Here is an 18,617-nt window from a genome sequence, read left to right on the forward strand (position 1 = left end):
AAAATTGTTTCTTGTCTTTAATTAAAACTGAGGAGATTCTATTAAAAGTTCAACTAGTTTAACAGTAGCTTAGTATTTTGTTAAGAATTTTATATGTATTATCTCATTAGCGTTTCCAAAAACAACTTCAGAGAGGAAGGTATTATTCAGTTATTATTACCTTTTCTACAGATGAGGAAATTCAGGCTTCAGACATTGTAGAAGGTTTGTAGTGGATGTAACTATTAAAATCCAGGAACAATGTCTTGTTCTTCTGTCCTGCTTTTAACTGCCCCACAGTTTGACAGGCATGTGCTATGAGAGACAGTTTACTTCTAAACCTATAATTTCCCTTTAGCAAAGGAAGGTTATTTTGCCCTGAAGCCTTAATTGTCGGAAGCAACCATCTGAAGGGATTTTTGTGATTTGGTCTTCTCTTGCCAAAAACAAACAAACAACCTAAAAAACTGTGGTGGTGAGGGGATCTTAGGCAGAAAAGGAGTCTAAATTTTAAAAATTCAGCACATTGAGGTTATTATCTTTCTCAACCTACTCCTTTAGAACCACTTTCACACTTTCTGTAAATATTTCCATTGTAGAATCCAGGAAAATTATTTACAATAAAAATCAGTGGCAATTAAATGACAGCATTTAACTTCTTTTGAATGGATATCTTTGAGAATCTGATGTAATGTTACGGACCCTTTACCCAGAAAATGCACTATACATATACTTCTCGTATTTCCTTAAGCTACTGACTTTATAAGGTATTGGGAACATGGAAGAAGTATTTTCCAATCTAGATATTATTTAAGAGAAAGGGCACTGAAGAAAACATTTCAGAAGGTGCCCTCTTGCACATAATTTAGACAAAAAACAAGTCCCTGCTGTTTCAAATCATAATTACGAGTTAAAAAATAGAGATTCTTAATGTTTGACAGTTTTATAGCCATGAAGTTAAATGTAAAGGTTTTACACCCTGGGAGCATGCTGTGTGGTGTGTACCACTTGACTCAAAGTTTAATTTGTTGGTTAAGAAATGGATTAGTCTTTAGCATCTTTTAGCAAAAAACAGAAAAAAATTGTGAATGATTTGCAGCGGTGAATGGTTCTGTTTCATTTTGTAACATTTACAATTGAAAATGAGTTTCATCTGTGAGATATGGAAAGTTTGTAAAGAAATTTTATTTTATTTTTTTCAGTTAAATAGATTAACTTTTATAATTGCAATCTTTCATAAAAGTAAGATTCTTAGCAGCTCTTACCTCATCAGAACCCGATCCAAAAATCAGCAAGTCAAAAGGAATTGCCGCAACCATGTCAATCAGGAACCAGCCTTTGAAGTAGTGTATTGCTATTTTGGCTGGATCACTTACCACTTCTTCATTCTGATTTACATATGTTGTTCTGAAGTTTATTAGAATATCTATGATAAACATAATATCCACAATCAAGTCTACCACATTCAAAGGGCTACATGAATAGCCGCATTCTCGTCTTTTCTGTTCTTCTCTGTCATTGAGGAGAAAAGCTGCAGAATAGGGGGTGAATATAGCAGTGTATATGACCAACAGCAGAATAAGCCAATCCCAGACTGCCTTGAAAGGGCTGTAGTGCAATATCGTAAACTTGTTGATGCGTGGCGTCTGCAGTTTATATTCCGGCAGGACATCTGCTCCTAAAGAGAGAACCTAAGTGTAGAAAAGAAGACCATATGCTACATAAAATGTCATTATTTCATCTGGCAAACCTATAAAAACATTAGGGTAATTATGCAGCAAAATTTACTAAAAGGATCCATGTAATTTTGAAGCATGTATGAAAAGCACCCATACATTTAAAGGGACCCATATAAACTCCTACTATGCAATATATTTGACCCATGCAAATCTCATTGATATTTCTTGATAAACATGCTTTTCATTGCAATATAATGACTACTGTCACTGAGGTAATGATGAATAGTTATTGGTTCCTTTGGAACATACTACTACTCAGAAATATAAATACATGGCTGTTTTTAGAAAATCATAAATCAGTTTTGATACATGAGTAATTCAGTTTTGACACCTAAGAAAGAATTGGCTGTAATGAATCCAGCAGTCTACCAGGATCCATGGTCATATTTAATTTACATATACTTAATTTATAATTAAACCTTGATAAATTAAACCCAACTCATTCAAATCTTTAATTTAGCAGAATTTTCTCACCTGAAATTTGTTTTTAAACATTTAAACAAAGGCAAATGAAATAAGAATAAACATGTAACAGTTTTTTCCTAAAGAAGTTGTAGAGAATATTTTCTATTCTGAGGTAAACATACTTTTACCTCAAATCCTACATCAACATCTAGAGAATTGTGAAAGAAGAATGGTACAATATTAATCTGGAAATGTTAGCAAGATTCTTAGGCACCAAAGGATGCTTAGCCTCCAAGATTTATTCTACTTAATAAGGCATGGGGTAGACTAAGCTATTTTACTTTTTAGAGGCTTAGTTCATCTGAAAAAAATGAGAGTTAAAATTGAATTGTGACTTTATCAGGTAGAAAAGAACATGAGTTTGTGATTTTAGACTGAGTTTCAAAAACAAACGTTGAAACAAAAACATTATTTGGCTAGCAAGTAAATGTGATTACTCTTAATACATGGGTTTTAACAAATTTGAAATTTTTGATATCTGCACAAATGGCATATGAATGTAGGCATTTTTTAAAGACAAGGTGGATTGTAATCTTATTTCTATGACTACCCCACATATCATATGCAGTGACCCTAATTTTACCAAGTGCATTTTTTTAGACTAGATTCTTCTAAACACAGCTAATATATTATCAGCTTTGTGTTGTGGACCTCAGGGAATCCTCCAATGGTTCGTCAAAGAATGTTATTTCTGTGTTCTTGGTAATTCTATCCATGTTGGCTCTAACTTGATTATAATAATAAATTATTATCTCAGGCAAATTTCAATTTTGTGTCTTATTTTCTTTGTCATATCTCAGGCTTTTTTTTAATATGTGATCTGTTGCCACACCTTTTTAAAAAAGAACTTGAGAAGTTAATTAACAATCCCAAATGAGGTTCAATAAGACTTTTAAATATAACAAAACAAAAGAGTTCAGCTAAAATAGGCATAGCTGCTTTTAGACAACAGATAAACTGATTTAATTAGCCTTGGGAAAAAAAAAAGTACCTAACCATTTGTAACTGGACCAGAGTAAATTTGAACCAGTCAGTTTATGGAGAAAACAGGGCTTCATTTTAGAACAGCATGAGAAATGACAGGAGTTAATTTTTAGCACACGTACACACACACAAATCTAGAAATAAAGTCAGTTCATTATTTTTGACATTAAAAATCCCCAGAACTCAAAATATATGTATATATGAGTACAAGACTTTCACTTTCAAAATCCAAATAAGAATAATGTTTGGATTATCTGTCATTTGATAAGAGCAGATTAATAGCACAGAAAACCAATGCAGGACATTTTGGTCTGGAAGGAATTGAATCAGCTCTTAAATCGCCATCATGCAACTCTTCCTTCTCAAATACAGGCAATGACTACTTAGAAAGTACAAAATAAAATCCAAAACCTTATTCTGACTTTCAAAGTTATCTAAAGTTTGGTCTCATTCTCTTTCCAGGCCCCTCTCTCATTAGATTAAGCACACAGTGTCCTTTAGGGAAACCAGACTACAATTTTTGAGCTGCTGAGATCTTTCCAAATCCCTAAATACATAATAAATAAATTTTTTCTCATAAGAAAAGGTCATCCAAAGAGAATAACAGCAACAACGAAAGTCTTTTTTAAGACAGGGATATTTGCTTGAGCTTGCTCACTGTTTAAGTGACATGCTTCTGATACCACCAACTCAAGAGCAATTCAAATACCTGTTTTAGCAAAAGTATAAATTAGAATGCATCAAGCCCCTTGGAGCTGCCACTGATTAGTGAAAACTGTTGATGAAGCCCTTTCCACTCCACATACATAGACGTTCATTAAGGAGCTCTGGGGGTGCAACGGTTAAAAACTTGGCTGCTAACCAAAAGGTTGTCGGTTTGAACCCACCGCGGCTTGTGGGAGAAAAGACCTGGCAATCTGCCCCCTTAATGATTACAGCCTAGGAACCCTATGGGGCAGTTTTACTCTGTTCTACAGGGTCGCTATGAGTTGGAATTGACTTGACTCGATGGCACACGACAACAGACATTCATTTAACATTTAGAGGGATACTGTGCTAAGAGCTGGAGATGTAAAAATTGGGAAGACACTGTGCTTGATATCATAGAGTTTATGTTCTATTGGGAGAGACAGATCTGCAGGAAAACGGGAGCCCTTCTGAGACCCACATAAAGAAGATGGCACTTGAACTGAGATTTTGAGTAAAAGTTGGAAGAGGAGGCAGCTGGGGGATGAGAAAGTTGAGAACGAAAGGATATGCCCGGGGAGGGAACAAAATGAACAAATGTAGGAAGGCATGAAATAATGTTGTGTTTGTAGCAGAACTGTAAGCAGCCTTATATTGCTGAACGCTACAAAGGAAGAAAAGTAGCACTGGAGGAAGGTGGTGGAGAGGGGCAGCGCTAGGCTGCTGAAGGTCTTCTGTGACAAGATAGGGAGCTCAGACTTTGTCCCTTAGGCTGGGGTTTCTCACACTTGAATAATACACAGACTATTTTTAAAGAGAAAGACATTGCAGAACCCCAATGCTGACTTGCTAATATTATTTATAATGTTAGTTAAATATACATAAAAATAAAACTAGGTTGAAACTTATTTTGCTCATAGCTCTTAATATGATTAAAAATGAAACCAATGAATTACAAAAAATATTTACAAAACCAGTGAATTCAATTTATCATCACTAATTCAAGATTTGACATTTCTGTAGATCAAAATGATTGAACACTGGCGATTTTGTATGGTTTCATCTAGTAGATAAAATCCTTTTCTATATTTAATCTCAATGTCTTTTTGCAAAAGTATGTTGTCAAAAGACTATTAAAAACCTGAAAGATTTGATTGCTAATTCAGGATAGTCTAACTGAATCCTTAATGCAAACTCTGCTCCTACCAAGCTTTGAAAGCCAATTTAAATGATGTTACTTGGCAACTCTATAAGGATTTTGTTTACTTGAAGTTAAATTTACCTTTGAGGCATTATTGAATTCTGCATTAAATGATTACCTAGTCAAATTATTTCTGGAACTGGGATTAGAAAGGTACTTCATTGCTTATATTCCAACATACCTGTCAATAGAAAACAATTGTAATCTGGTATGTGCAACAATGGAATGTGTTTTGACAAAGCATCCTCAGTAATTGGCACAGTACCAAATGCTATGGGACAGGTTCTTTTGAATTCTGTATGAGTATGCATGTGTTACACGATCACTCTCACCATTTTTACTAGTGAAATGACTTCAAAAATTTCATTTATACAGCATACTTTAACATCTTGAGGTCCTATTGTAAATCCAAATGCAGTCATTGGCACTGGATTCAGTACTTTGTTATTATTAGGTGCTCATCCTTATGACTCAGGATATTATAATATTGTTTTAAACTTGCACCAAGATAAATGAAATTTTAAGATTCTCCAAGAGAACTCATGGCCCTTTGAGAGTATTCCTTTCCATGCTTTGAGAATTGTTAAAAGTTACTAGGCAGGGAAATCAAGGTGGCCAAGTTTGGTTTTAGATATCTGCATCTGGCAATGGAATGGAGGAAGAACCAAAAAGAAGCAGAATCATATATATATAGTCTCTTCATATAGCATCTCTCCATAGGGCTTCCCCTGTGGTCTTTTCAGCAAGATTTCTCATGTGGAAGCTCAGTACTTCCAAGAAGGCAGAGGAAACTTTTAGTCCTCTTAAATTCTAGAACTAGCACAGCATCACTTCTGTCATAGTCTACTGGCCAAAGCAGTCCAGGACAGCCCAGATTCAAAAAAGGTAGAGGAATAGTCTCCAACTCTTGATGAAGAAATGGCAGGTGTGTAGAGGAAGGGAAGGAATCAGTTGTGGCCATCTTACAGACAAGCTTCCACAGGAATTGTTGACAATTACTGTTTTCTGGTGTGACAATGATAATGTAGATTATGTTTTAAAATTTTTTCCTTACTTTTTAAGGATACATAGTGAAATACTGGTGGGTGAAATGTGGAGTTTCCTTTGAAATAATCTAGAGTTGGGGAGGAGGGAGGGAAGAGAAGTGCTGCTTACATGCAAAAACGTTGACTGCATGTTGATTATTATTGGAATTGGGCAATGGGTAGATACTATTCTCTCTATTTTTATAATATATTTAGAATTTTTCACAATAAAAAGTTAAAAAATAATTCTAGAATCTCAGTCAGAAACGTCTAAGTTATTTAAGGAGATGAAAATTAACTTTTTGATGGGATAAAAACAAACAACTAAAGCTCCATCGACAAGCATTACACGGCTCATCCCTATCAGAATTAATTTAGTTCTTGTTAGGCAAGTATGGATTCCTATTTACACAGCAGAACGTTTACTTTTCTCTCTTCACATATAATTCATATTATGTAGACCTCCATTCAGCCACACAAACTGTACACAATCCTGACTTTACGCGGGCTTGAACTGTTTGGCGTTACATTTTCCATCAAATTGATGGCTGGGACAAATCGTTACAAAAGATTGTTGAAGGACATGCTAAGTCTGCAGATGCTGATTCCTCTGAGTACACTGAGTTGCATTGCCTCATCAGGTTAGATTAAAATACAGCCACATTTCGGAGACTCATCAGGTTCAGCCTTGTATTGAAACATTTTTACTTTTTCAGAGTTTCATGTTAAACCTTCAAGCTTTCATTCTGCATTGATATAAGAAGTACATGTTGCATTTTCCCCACAGAACTACCACGACGTGCAATGTGTGTGTTATTTCAAGTCTTTTCTGTAAAGATTTACATGATACATTTCTTTTAGAATCCATTTCTAGAAAAAAAAAATCATCTCTTTTGAGGAACCAAAAGTATTCTTCTCATGTTTGTTTTTAAAGAACTGACAATGAGTTATTTCACTAATTATAGTTTTTTTTCCCCCTCTCAGGAAAATATGTTCGTTTAGAACTTCAGGACATTTATTTCTATTTCTGCTTACATTGTTTTAATTGTTCTATATTCACTTAATGGTATAAATGCATCTCTATTTTTTTATGTCACTTCATATCTCTTTGGAAATAGAGAGGATAAGTGTACAAATCATAAATTACAATAAGTTAAAATTAATCATGACAGTGCTTTGGAACTGTATGGATGGAATGAAATATTAGGTAGGCAAAAATTTGTTTTAACAACATCAATAGGATTCTAAGGGGCCAACGAATAAAAAGAAAAGAGCTGCTGCAAAGTCTGTCACATTTCCTTAGGAGAGCCAACTTCTCCTACACATTTGAGAAATAACATACTTTAGGAAGACAAAACATGATTAATTGAACTATTATAAGGATTTTCTTTTAAGAGAGAAAGAAAAGAAAAGGGAAGAGAAAAAAACCTCACTGTAAAAAAAGGGAAACTCCATGGTCTCCAGAGTGACGTTTCTATTCTCTTGTTCTTCAAACTACCAATTAAATGTACAGTTTAATACAGCCCAGAATATAGTTTTCTTTACCACATACAGTTATTCTTCTTGCTAGCACATTGCTATTTGTTTAACCTCTAACAGTTAAGTGTTACATAAAACCAAAATCTTTATACGAAACAACACTATTTATTCAATGAAGATCTACTGTGAAAAATTTGTGTGAACACTAGGATTAATAACTACTCTTCTCTTTTTAAAAGTGCAATAGGGAACGATTAAGCCTTCAAAAGATTATACAGTACCTTTGGCAGCCACTAAACACCATGCTGAGGTGTTGGTAGAGACTGCTCATCTGTTATTTATCCTTTACTCGGGACTTGCACTTAACTAATAGGCTAGCTGTATTTTTATCTATCAGAGAGAGTAGTCAGTAACAAAATGAATCAGATAGATTATATAGCATCAGGAAAGTTTTAAACTCCCCTGGCTTTTTGGCAAATGATTTGAGAAATACAATAAAAGCTGAGTAATTATAATTAAAATAGGCAGTCCTACTGATGATTATCCAGATACTAAAATTAAAGGATGAAAAAGAATTACACGATGAATCAAATGTGTCACATAAGATTTTTTATATTAAATTAAATATTAAAACTAGATAGTAGTAAAATCAGTACCATGAAAACTAGTTGTAACATTCTGTATTTAAATAATTTTTCTAATGCTAATATGAAAAATACATGCTTCTTAAAATATATGACTCAGAATATGAGGGAAATAGGTTAGATAATATCTTAAACATGTAATATATTAATAACTTACTTTAAATATATGCATATTAATAATTACAGTTTCTTCCAGAGCCATCAACTCTTGACTTCCAAGCCAATGGTTAGTTGGATGGTGCCGCTCGGTTTTGTACCCCTAAGCCCTGTGGTAGACTGATCTGAGGAGATTGTGACACCATCTGGTAGCTGACACCAGAGGCTCTCTGGCCTAATATTTGCTTCCCTGCCTCATTCTCTGCTTTCCCTTCCCATGGAAACTATACACGAGCACTCTTCTCTACATTTTCTTACCTTTACCTTTGTTTTTACATTGGTCTAATTTAAGAAAAAATGGAATTGAGGAGGGGGGATCACTTAGCAGACTAGTTCATAAGAAGCCTTTCACAAATGTTTGTCAAAAGCACACATGATTGAGGAACAGTCTTAGAGACAGGAGAAATAAAGTTTGGCTAGGACAAACTGAGGTAGAAGTGGCAGGTGACACAGAAGAGGAGGTGTCTGGCAGACAGTTGGAAGGTCTGGGATAGAGCTCTGGAGGGGGTTGGAGCTAGAGATTTCACCCTCCAGAGGCAGTGGCTGAAGTTCTGGAACCTGGATTAGTTTGCCAAGAGAGTATAAAGAGAGAGGGGAATACATTGGGGGAAAACTAAAATGAGGGATGAAGAAAAGGTCTAGCCAATATTTCTGGGGCTTAGCATAGTACCTGGTATATACATGATGGGCACCTAAAATAGTTTTTGAATGGTCATACTTGTAGGTTAAAAAGAAAGAGGTAGTAGTAATGGCAAGACAAAAAATTAATCAGAGAAAGAATTATGATGCTGCTGTGCAGAGATGCCTGCTGTGTACCAAAATGTGTTGTTCTCCCTTCCATGGAATGGAGTTGAGGCTGGAATGTGTCTGTCTAGCTGGGAACTACACTTCCTTGTCCTCTTTGCATCTAGGTATGGCTGTGTGTCTGACGAATGGCACTTCTTGGTCAAAGCTTTTAAGAAGTAGGTGTGTCTTTTTATGTTCTCTCTTTTTCCTTCCACTGCATGAAAGGTTAATGCAGATGTTTCCAAGGCCTGAGGTTGTTAATGCCAAAGGGATGGTAGAGCCTCAAAATGGAGGAAACCGGGGTCACCAAATTATCAAGAGAAGAAAAGTCCCTTGTTGAACAGGAATATCAGCTTCCACTATTGCTTGAGCAAGAAATAAACTATTGGGAGAAGCCATTGAAATATTGAAATTTGTTAGTTACAGCAGCTAGCATTACCCTAACTGAGACAGGGATCTTTGATGAGACAAAGACCTCAGACAAGAAGGAGAGAAAGTGTCAAGTCCCTAACTCATACCATCCCTGCTCTTTCTTGATGTTTAGTTTAATTAAATCACATAGCAGGTGTTAATGACACATAATATGTCAATATGTAACAGAATTAAGCCAACTCTTGTTGTTAGTTTCCATCCAGTGGAGTTTGACTCAAAGTGAGCCTGTGTGACAGAGTAGAACTGCCTCACAGGGTTTTCTAGGCTGTAATCTTTACAGGAGCAGATCACCAGGTCTTTCTCCCTAGGTTCAAATGGCCAACCTTTCAGTTAGCAGCTGAGTGCTTAAAGATTGAGCAACCAGGGATCCTTAAAGACACCTCTAAACTCAGGAAAATAACGTAGCCATCAAAGAACCAGCTCACCCATTAGTTTGGTGACCTTTGCAAGGGTAGTGTGAAAGTGGTAAAGAAGCACAAAGAAACAGATGTGTTTATGCTCATTTTGCTCAGTCAGGCTCTTTCTGCCCAGGTGTCCCTCCAGAGTTACTATCACCAAACCAAAAAGGACCAAGAGGGATGCTTCTTTGGGGAATGATGTGCTTTCTCCAACATCTCCTTCCTTAAGTGAGAGAAGACTGACTTCACTCCTGCATTTGCCACCAGTGAGGCCTGGGAAGGAACCTGAGCTGTTCTCGTTAGTGTCCTTGGTCAGCCTACTTTGGTCTTTGCTTTTATTCCTTTGAAATAAGGTGGATGGGATGACACAGTGACTCCCAAGAGAATGCCTGCTCAGCTCATCAATGCTTTCTCTTAGAAAAAGAAAGAGAATAGTTAACACTGAGTGTCTTATGTTAGTTGTCAGGCCAGGTATTGAATTATGGCATTCAATTCTGTCAGCTTCTCTTTTAATAGCATTATAGTCTCCATTTTTAAAGACTAGGAAACTGGTTCAGAGAGATTGAATAATTTACTTGAGGCCTCGCAGCCAGCAACAGCACTATCAACCAGACAATTTAGCTTACATTTATTGAATGCCTATCGTTTACTGAAGGCTTTGTGGGCCTTATCCCATTACATATCACAACAATTTTGCAACGTATGCACTATTACTATACCACTTTACAGATGTGAAAACTGAGGTTAGCTAACTTCCCAAGGACTGTCTGGTTCTAGGTCCTGTGCTCTTATGTACAACACCATACCAGTATTCAACTCACTTTTTTGTGGGGGTAAAGCCCATGTTTTTCTACTACACATGCTGTTTCCAGCAGTAGAATAAAGGATTTTAGAAGACTCTGTACAAATGTTTCAGTTTAACAAAACGCCTTTACTAGAGGATGGCGCAGGACCAGGGAGTGTTTCGTTCTGTTGTTCATAGGGTCACTATGAGTCGGAGTCGACTAGATGGCACCTAATAACAACAATGCCAACAAATCACCTACAGCAAAATGGTGGATGAAGAGAATGATCTAGAATCTCTTCTTGCCAAGGACCTGAAAACCTTGCGTTTGAATGAACACACATGTGCAAGACACAGGAAAGACAAATCAGAAATGCTAGACACATGGATGGACACCAGATAATAAAAATGACGTCATAATTTCCACTAATTAAAAATTCATTATCTGTCAAGTAATGCTGATTAGACAAGGGTCTGGACTGAGACAGGATCCTGCTATATATCTTTGCTCTATTATGGTCACTTTTTAAATCTCCTCAAGCATCAATTTCCTGAACAGTGAAATGGAAACAATAGCCACCTCATAAGCAGCTGTGAATTAAGTCATGTAACAGAAGTTCCACGTATAGTCTCTGTTCTACCATAAGCACTCAATATCTGGTAATTACTAATATAATTAAAGTTTTAGACACTTTAACTTGAACATTTCCAAATTAAGTTATAAATAATATTTAATATTAATTATAATTATTGGCAGAATCCAGCTCTCTGGATTCTTGGAGCAGGCCAGACATGCAGAGATGGAGGCAGCAGAAGGCAGATGGTTAGGTCCATTGGTTTTGCTTGTTTGCTATTAAGACACAAATTTTTTTTGTTGTTGAACTTTGGTTTTGCTCTTTGGTCTGCCACTATGTGTAAAGTAGTAATTTAGGGAACTGTCATGGATTGAATTGTGTCCTCCCAAAATATCTGTCAACTTGACTAGGTCATGATTCCTAGTATTGTATGATTGTCTACCATTCTGTCATCTGATGTGATTTCCCTATGTGTTGTAAATCCTATCACTATGATGTTAATGAGATGGACTAGCAGCAGTTATATCGATGAGATCTAGAAGATTAGATAGTGTCTTAAGCCAATCTCTTTTGAGATATAAAAGAGAGAAGTGAGCAGAGAGATGGGGGATCTCATACCACTAAGAAAGCAGTGCCGGGAGCAGAGCATGTCCTTTGGATCCAGGGTTCCTGCATGGAGAAGCTCCTAGTCCAGGGGAAGATTGATGAGAAGGACCTTCCTCCAGAGCTGACAGAGACAGAAAGCCCTCCCCTGGAGCTGATGCCCTGAGTTTGGACTTCTAGCCTACGTTACTGTGAGGAAATAAATTTCTCTTTGTTAAAGCCATCCACCTGAGGTGTTTCTGTTATAGCGGCACTAGATGACTAAGATAGGAACCAACTATTTTTTAAAAACCTTCAAACACTTTGAAAGGACTCAGTTTAAGCAAGTGATAAGATATTTTCTCATAAAAACAACTATCCTAGAACTAGGGAAAATTCAGCTTGTCTGGTTGGAATCCCCAATCATAAAGAAAATCAAACATCTCGTGGGTAGTTGGAGAAAATTACTTTTGAGCATATTCTGAAATTTCATGAGTTTCTCTATTTTGCTGTAAGTAATGAAATGCTATTTCTTTAAAATGAATTCAGTAAGTATTGAGGGAGTGCTATCAGTTTCAAAATTTGAGTATACTTTCCAAGGACCCTGTAGAAATAATATATGCGACAAAATAAGGTCAGTATAGATGATTCCTAGTGCTCGACTGAGATTCTGCAATTCTGTGATTTTTCTTAACTCATACAAGTTGTTTATCAATTACAATAAATTAGTGCAATTTTACTGAGTTTGTGTCATTTACAGGGCAAGAATTAAAGCATTTTTTTCTAACTTTTATTTATTTAGTCGTTGTTGTTGAGAACATACACAGCAAAACATACACCAATTCAACTGTTTCTACATGTACAATTCAGTGACATTGATTACAGTCTTCGAGTTGTGCAACCATTCTCACCCTGCTTTTCTGAGTTGTTCCTCCCTCTTTATCATAAAATCACTGCCCCCTAAGGTTCCTATCTAATCTTTTGAGTTGCTGATGTCAATTTGATCCCATATAGATAGTTCTTAAAACAGCATAATATGTAAGGCAGACATTTTTTACTAGTTAAGCTTAACTATTGTTTGGTTTTAAGATGACTTTAGGGGATATTTTTGGTTTAAGGTTTAAAGATTATTTCAGAGTAATAATTTCAGGGGTTTGCCTACCCTCTGTGCTCCAAAAAGTCTAGAGTTCATGAGAATTTGAAATTCTATTCTGTGTTTTCCTCCTTTTGATCAGTATTCTTTTATGGAATCTTTGATTAAAATGTTCAGTAATGGTAGCTGGGCATCATCCAGTTCTTCTGGTCTCATGGCAAAGCAGTTGTTCATGGAGGAAATTAGACACAATTCCATATCCTCCTCCTATTCCTGACTCTCCTTCTTCCTCATTTGTTCCAGGTGAATGAAGACCAAATGTGCCTTGGATGGCTGCTTGCAAGCTTTTAAGATCTCAGGCACTATGCAACGAACTACAAAGTAAGATAGAAGCACTAAACATATTATTAGGCCAATTAACTGGGATGTTCCATCAAAAGATGACCCTAAACATCCAAACCAAGGAACCAAATCCATGAGGTGTTTGGTTATACACAAGCAGCCTCAGCAGCTATCTTTTTTTTTTTTTCCAATTGTACTTTAGATGAAGGTTTACAGAACAAACCAGTTTCTCATTAAATATTAGTGCACATATTGTTTTGTGAAATTGGTTACCAATCCCATGATATGTCAGTACTATTCCTTCTTGACCTTGGGTTCCCAATCACCAGCTTTCCTGTCCCCTTGTGCCTTCTAGTCCTTGCCCCTGGGCTGGTGTGCCCCTTTAGTCTTGTTTTGTTTCATGGACCTGTCCAATCTCCAGCTGAAGGGTGAACCTCAGGACTGACTTCATTACTGAGCTAAAAGGGGTGTCCAGGGGCCATACTTTTGAGGTTTCTCCAGTCTCTGTCAGGACAGTGAGTCTGGTCTTTTTTTGTGAGTTAGAAGTTTGTTCTACATTTTTCTCCAGCTCTGTCTGGGACCCTCTATTGTGATCCCTGTCAGAGCAGTCAGTGGTGGTAGCCAGGCACCATCTAGTTGTGCTGGACTCAGTCTGGTAGAGGCTATGGTAGTTGTGGTCCATTAGTCCTTTGGACTAATCTTTCCCTTGTGTCTTTGGTTTTCTTCATCCTCCCTGCTCCTGACAGGGTGAGACCAGTGGCGTATCTTAGATGGCCACTCACAAGCTTTTAAGACCCTAGATGCAGCTACTCTTTTTTTGTCATTGTTGTAAATATATCTATAACACAACTTTTGCCAATTCAACTTCTTACAGGTGTACAACTTATTGACAGTAATCACAATAATCAGCTGTGCAGCCCTACCCTTAATCAATGTGATTTTTCTATCACCGTTAACTCTCCTCTTCCCCCTCCCTCCCACCTCCGGTGACCACTAATAAACTTTGGTCTCTATACATTTGCCTTTTCTTGTCTTTTTACATAAGTGAGGTTATACAATATTTGTTCTTTTATAATTGGCTTATTTCACTCAGCATAATGTCTTCAAGCTCCATCCATATTGCAGCATGTATCAAGACTTCATTTCTCAGACTGACTGAGTAGTATTCCATTGTATGTATGTACCACATTTTGTTTATCCGTTCATCTGTTGATGGGCATTTAGCTTGTTTCCACCTTTTGGCTGTTGTGAATAGTGCTGCAATGAACACTGCTGTACAAGTCTCTTTTCAAGTTTCTGCTTTCAAGTCTTTTGGGTATATACCTAGGAGTGGAATTTCAGAGTCATATAGTAGTTCTGTTTTTAGTTTTTTGAGGAACTTCAACACAACTGCTTTACTATTTTGCACTCCTACCAGCAATGGGTAAGTTTTCCAATTTCCCCACATCCTTGCCAACGTTTGTTATTTTCTGTTTTTTTTAATCTTAGCCATCCTAGTGGTAGTGAAATAGTATCTCATTGTGGTTTTGATGTGCATCTCTCTGATGGCTAATGATTCTGAGCATCTTTTCATGTATGGATTAATGCATTTTAAGGAAAGAAATTGGAAATACGATCCACGGGAATTCCAAGATAAGGGGGAAATGTATATGTGTGCGTATGTATGTGAGCAAGCACATGATTATTACACCACAGTGTATTATCCTGGGATGTATGGGTGGGCTTTTGTGAGCCCCTTAAAATATCTTAAAAAGAACTTATGGTATGTGAGGCTGTATATTTTTCAGGCAATACGTCTTTATGTCCTTCATCAGATTCTCAAAGTTATCTCTGATATACAAAAAGTTAAGCACCCTGATTTAAGGGCATGAACTTCTATGGCTCTCTGAATCCTTTAGAACCACAAACACATTTATAATCATCAGGTTTGTGTGTGTGTGTGGCTGTGTGACAGGCAGACAGAGAGAGAGAGAGAGAGAAAGGCAAAAGAGAGTCAGAGAAGAGAATATTTAGAAAGAAGATGAAGCATGAAATAATGGGGTGGCACTAGTAGTCAATGTGCCTCAAATTACAGTGAAGTCATGGATAGCATCTTCACTGAGACACAGGAGAGCTGATTCCCCATTACTAACAGAGATTTTCTGAGTATTTACAAGGTGAATTGTATGCTAATTCTCAGCATATGCTTTGCTTTTTAATAACCTGACTCTGAGAACAGTTTCTCTTTGCTGCTAAATTTCCAAATGAGAAATGTCTTCCTGTCAGGGACTGAGTAAATAAAGTTACTAAGTAACCTTAGCAAGTGTGACATTACTAGCAAGTTTGTAGTTGATAAGTCTTACTTGCTTGGGTATGTCTGGTGCTTAAGAGTCAGTTAAAAACCCACTGCCAGTGAGTCGATTCTGACTCATAGTAACACTGTAGGACAGAGTAAAATTGTCCCACAGGGTTTCCAAGGCTGTAAATCTTTACGGAAGCAGACTGCGACATGTTTCTCCCATGGAGCGGCTGGCGGGTTAGAACTGCCGACCTTGAACTCGGCGGCAATGGGTTATGTGACAAATTTCTGCTGTTTTAAATTCAAAGGATTCTTTGAAAGGTGTCTTGCTAAAACTCAGAAATATCTCCTAAGTACACCATGGGCAACCTGATTACTAAAAATCTGAATTTCTCTAACCATGTGCAATAACAACAACAACAAAACAAACAAAAGCATTCCACCTTTAAAAATATCATGAGGGGCAACATGGTGCTATAGTCAGAAGCACCATGCTGTCCCTCCACAGCAAAGATCAGAAAAACTAAGTCAAACAGAGTCACACATCAATCCTGAAATCCTAAGCATCAAATGAAGAGATAAAGAACTCAGCCAAGCACTGAATGGCATAAGAAACTGACACAGAACAGACAGCGAGGAGACATACATGCAGAGGTCCCCTATCAGCTACCGCAGCATGGATCAACCGTCTTGGACTCCTATCAGAGATCAGCAAACAGGGGGTACGAGAAAGCAGCTTCACAGAGCTTCCAGCAGGAGACAGAACTACCGGTACCAGTGATATATGCTTTCCCACCCCCCACCCTTCTTCACCCCCACTTAGCCTCCTCTGCTTCCTGCAGCCACAGTCTCTTGGTCAGAGGCACCAGCTTCACCCCAGTGTCGCTTGGATTCCACCCGCCTGCACTGGCCGGCTCCCTGAGTGTCTTTTGTTGGCTGCTGGTGTTGCTTTTTTCCGCTTCTTTAGATTTCTTCCTTACCTCTCACCACCTCCCCCTCCTTTCTCTCAAATACCTGGCTCCTTGCACCATCTTTTCTTCTTCCTGAAAGGCTGCAAAACACTGCTTGACTGTGAAACTGCTTCCCGGCCTGTGCTGCCATGCTGGTGGGACCTCCAGGGCTTTTTTGTTTGTTTGCTGTGATTTGTTCTGTTTTGATTTGTTTGTTTGTTTTCTTTTTCTTTTCTCGGCTTGGGAACCCCTTCTAGCCAGGCAGTACCGCGCGGATTGGAAGCTACTCCCTTACTCTGTGCAAACGCACAGGGACATCCATGGGGGGCATTTATTTTTTCTTGTTTTTTTTTTTTTTATTTGTTTTGTTTTCTTCTCTCTCTTATTCCCTTTTTGTCTTTCTTCATTTCCAGTCTCTCGATTTATTCATTTTTTTCTTTTACCCTTTTTATTTTGTTTTCATTTTTGTTTCTCCCCATTTCTCAGTCTCTCATCTCTCCACTCCAATAGCAAGCTCCCTGAGCACTCTTTTTTGTCTGTGTGTATGTTTTTGGCTCCTGTTCCTCTCTCTTCTCTCTCTTCTTTCCCATACAGATCTTAGCTCCACATATCACAATCTACCCCCCCTTCCTGCCTACCTGTACCATGCACTGAACATCACACTCCCAAGCAGCACAGGCACGGCCTACTGGAACCTGCCCTGCACTGATTCCCAGTCCACACCATCAGCCCTGTTACATGCAACAAACAACCAATCCCAGCAACTCCCCTTCAGCTGGACCTGTTCTGTTGTACCATACCTGAGTGACTGACCCTGCCTTGGAGAAGGAGGTGAAAAATATCATGCCCACAGACGAGCAAACAACAAAGAACTCACAGCCCACCTGCTCAGACATAACAAAATAAAAAAAAAATCAGGATGAAACAAATTTACAATCAATAAAGGAGGAAAATAAACACTGAATGCCACAAAGACAGCAGACAATACAAAACATTTACAAAAACAGGACAGGATGGTTCCAGTAGATATCCAAAATAAAACACCAGATGACTTTCCAGTAGAAGAAAAGGCACTAGACATAACTGATAGGGAATTCAAATCTCTAATATTCAGAATTATCCAAGAGTTGAAGCAAAAAGCAGACAAAAATGAGGAAAAAATAGACAAATCCGTGGAAAATATAGACAAAAAATTGGAAGAATTCAAGAAAAGAATACAGGAGCAAAATGCTAAAATAAATTCACAACTAGAAATCATACAAAAACAACAATAAGAAATCCAAAAGATAAGCGTCAAGGGTTTTGGAAATGGACAGTGTCATAGAAGGGCTGAGGAGCAGGTTTGAAATGATGGAAAATAAGATCAGCGAAATTGAAGACAAACACTTGGATACAACTCTGAGGAAAAATCAGAAAAAAGAACAAAGAAAAATGAAGAAACCCTGAGAACTATGTGGGATACAATCAAAAGCAAAAATTTGCGAGTGATTGGAGTTCTAGAACAGGAGGAGAAAACAGAAAACACATAAAGGATCATTTAAGAATTAAAACTGTCCCAATATCATGAAAGGTGAAAAGCTGACCATCCAAGAAGCTCAACGAACCCCACATAGGATAGACCCCAAAAGAAAATCACCAAGGCATATCATAATCACACTCACTAAATCAAAGACCAACAAAGAATCCTGAGAGCAGCCCGAGAAAAACAAAAAGTAACAAACAGAGGAGAAAAAATAAGACTAAGCTCAGATTATTTGGCAGAAACCATGCAGGCAAGAAGGCAATGGGATGACATATATAAAACCTTGAAAGAAAAAATTGCCAGCCAAGAATAATATATCCTGAAAAACTCTCATTCAAATATGATGGTGAAATTAGGTCATTTCCAGGTAAACAGAAATTAACAGACTATGTAAAAACCAAACCATACTTACAAGATTTATTGAAAGGAGTCCTTCTATCTGAGAACAAACAACATCAGACCATAGGCTGAATATAGGACATGGGATTGTACTAGCCAGATACCAACCTAGGAAAT

The 18,617-nt window shown here is 37.4% G+C and overlaps 1 protein-coding gene across 2 annotated transcripts in view; it reads right to left on the reverse strand.

Annotated features, from left to right (window-relative positions):
* KCNH7 (potassium voltage-gated channel subfamily H member 7) overlaps positions 1-18,617 on the reverse strand; it is a 532,073-nt gene that overhangs the window by 74,492 nt on the left and 438,964 nt on the right. For both annotated transcript variants that reach the window (XM_004375431.2, XM_012555277.2), the window contains one exon: positions 1,245-1,670. In XM_004375431.2, the coding sequence (XP_004375488.1) occupies positions 1,245-1,670 (426 nt within the window). The remainder of the gene's footprint in view (positions 1-1,244; positions 1,671-18,617) is intronic.

Source organism: Trichechus manatus, unplaced genomic scaffold, assembly GCF_000243295.1.
Source record: "Trichechus manatus latirostris isolate Lorelei unplaced genomic scaffold, TriManLat1.0 scaffold00036, whole genome shotgun sequence".
Lineage (NCBI taxonomy): Eukaryota > Metazoa > Chordata > Mammalia > Sirenia > Trichechidae > Trichechus > Trichechus manatus.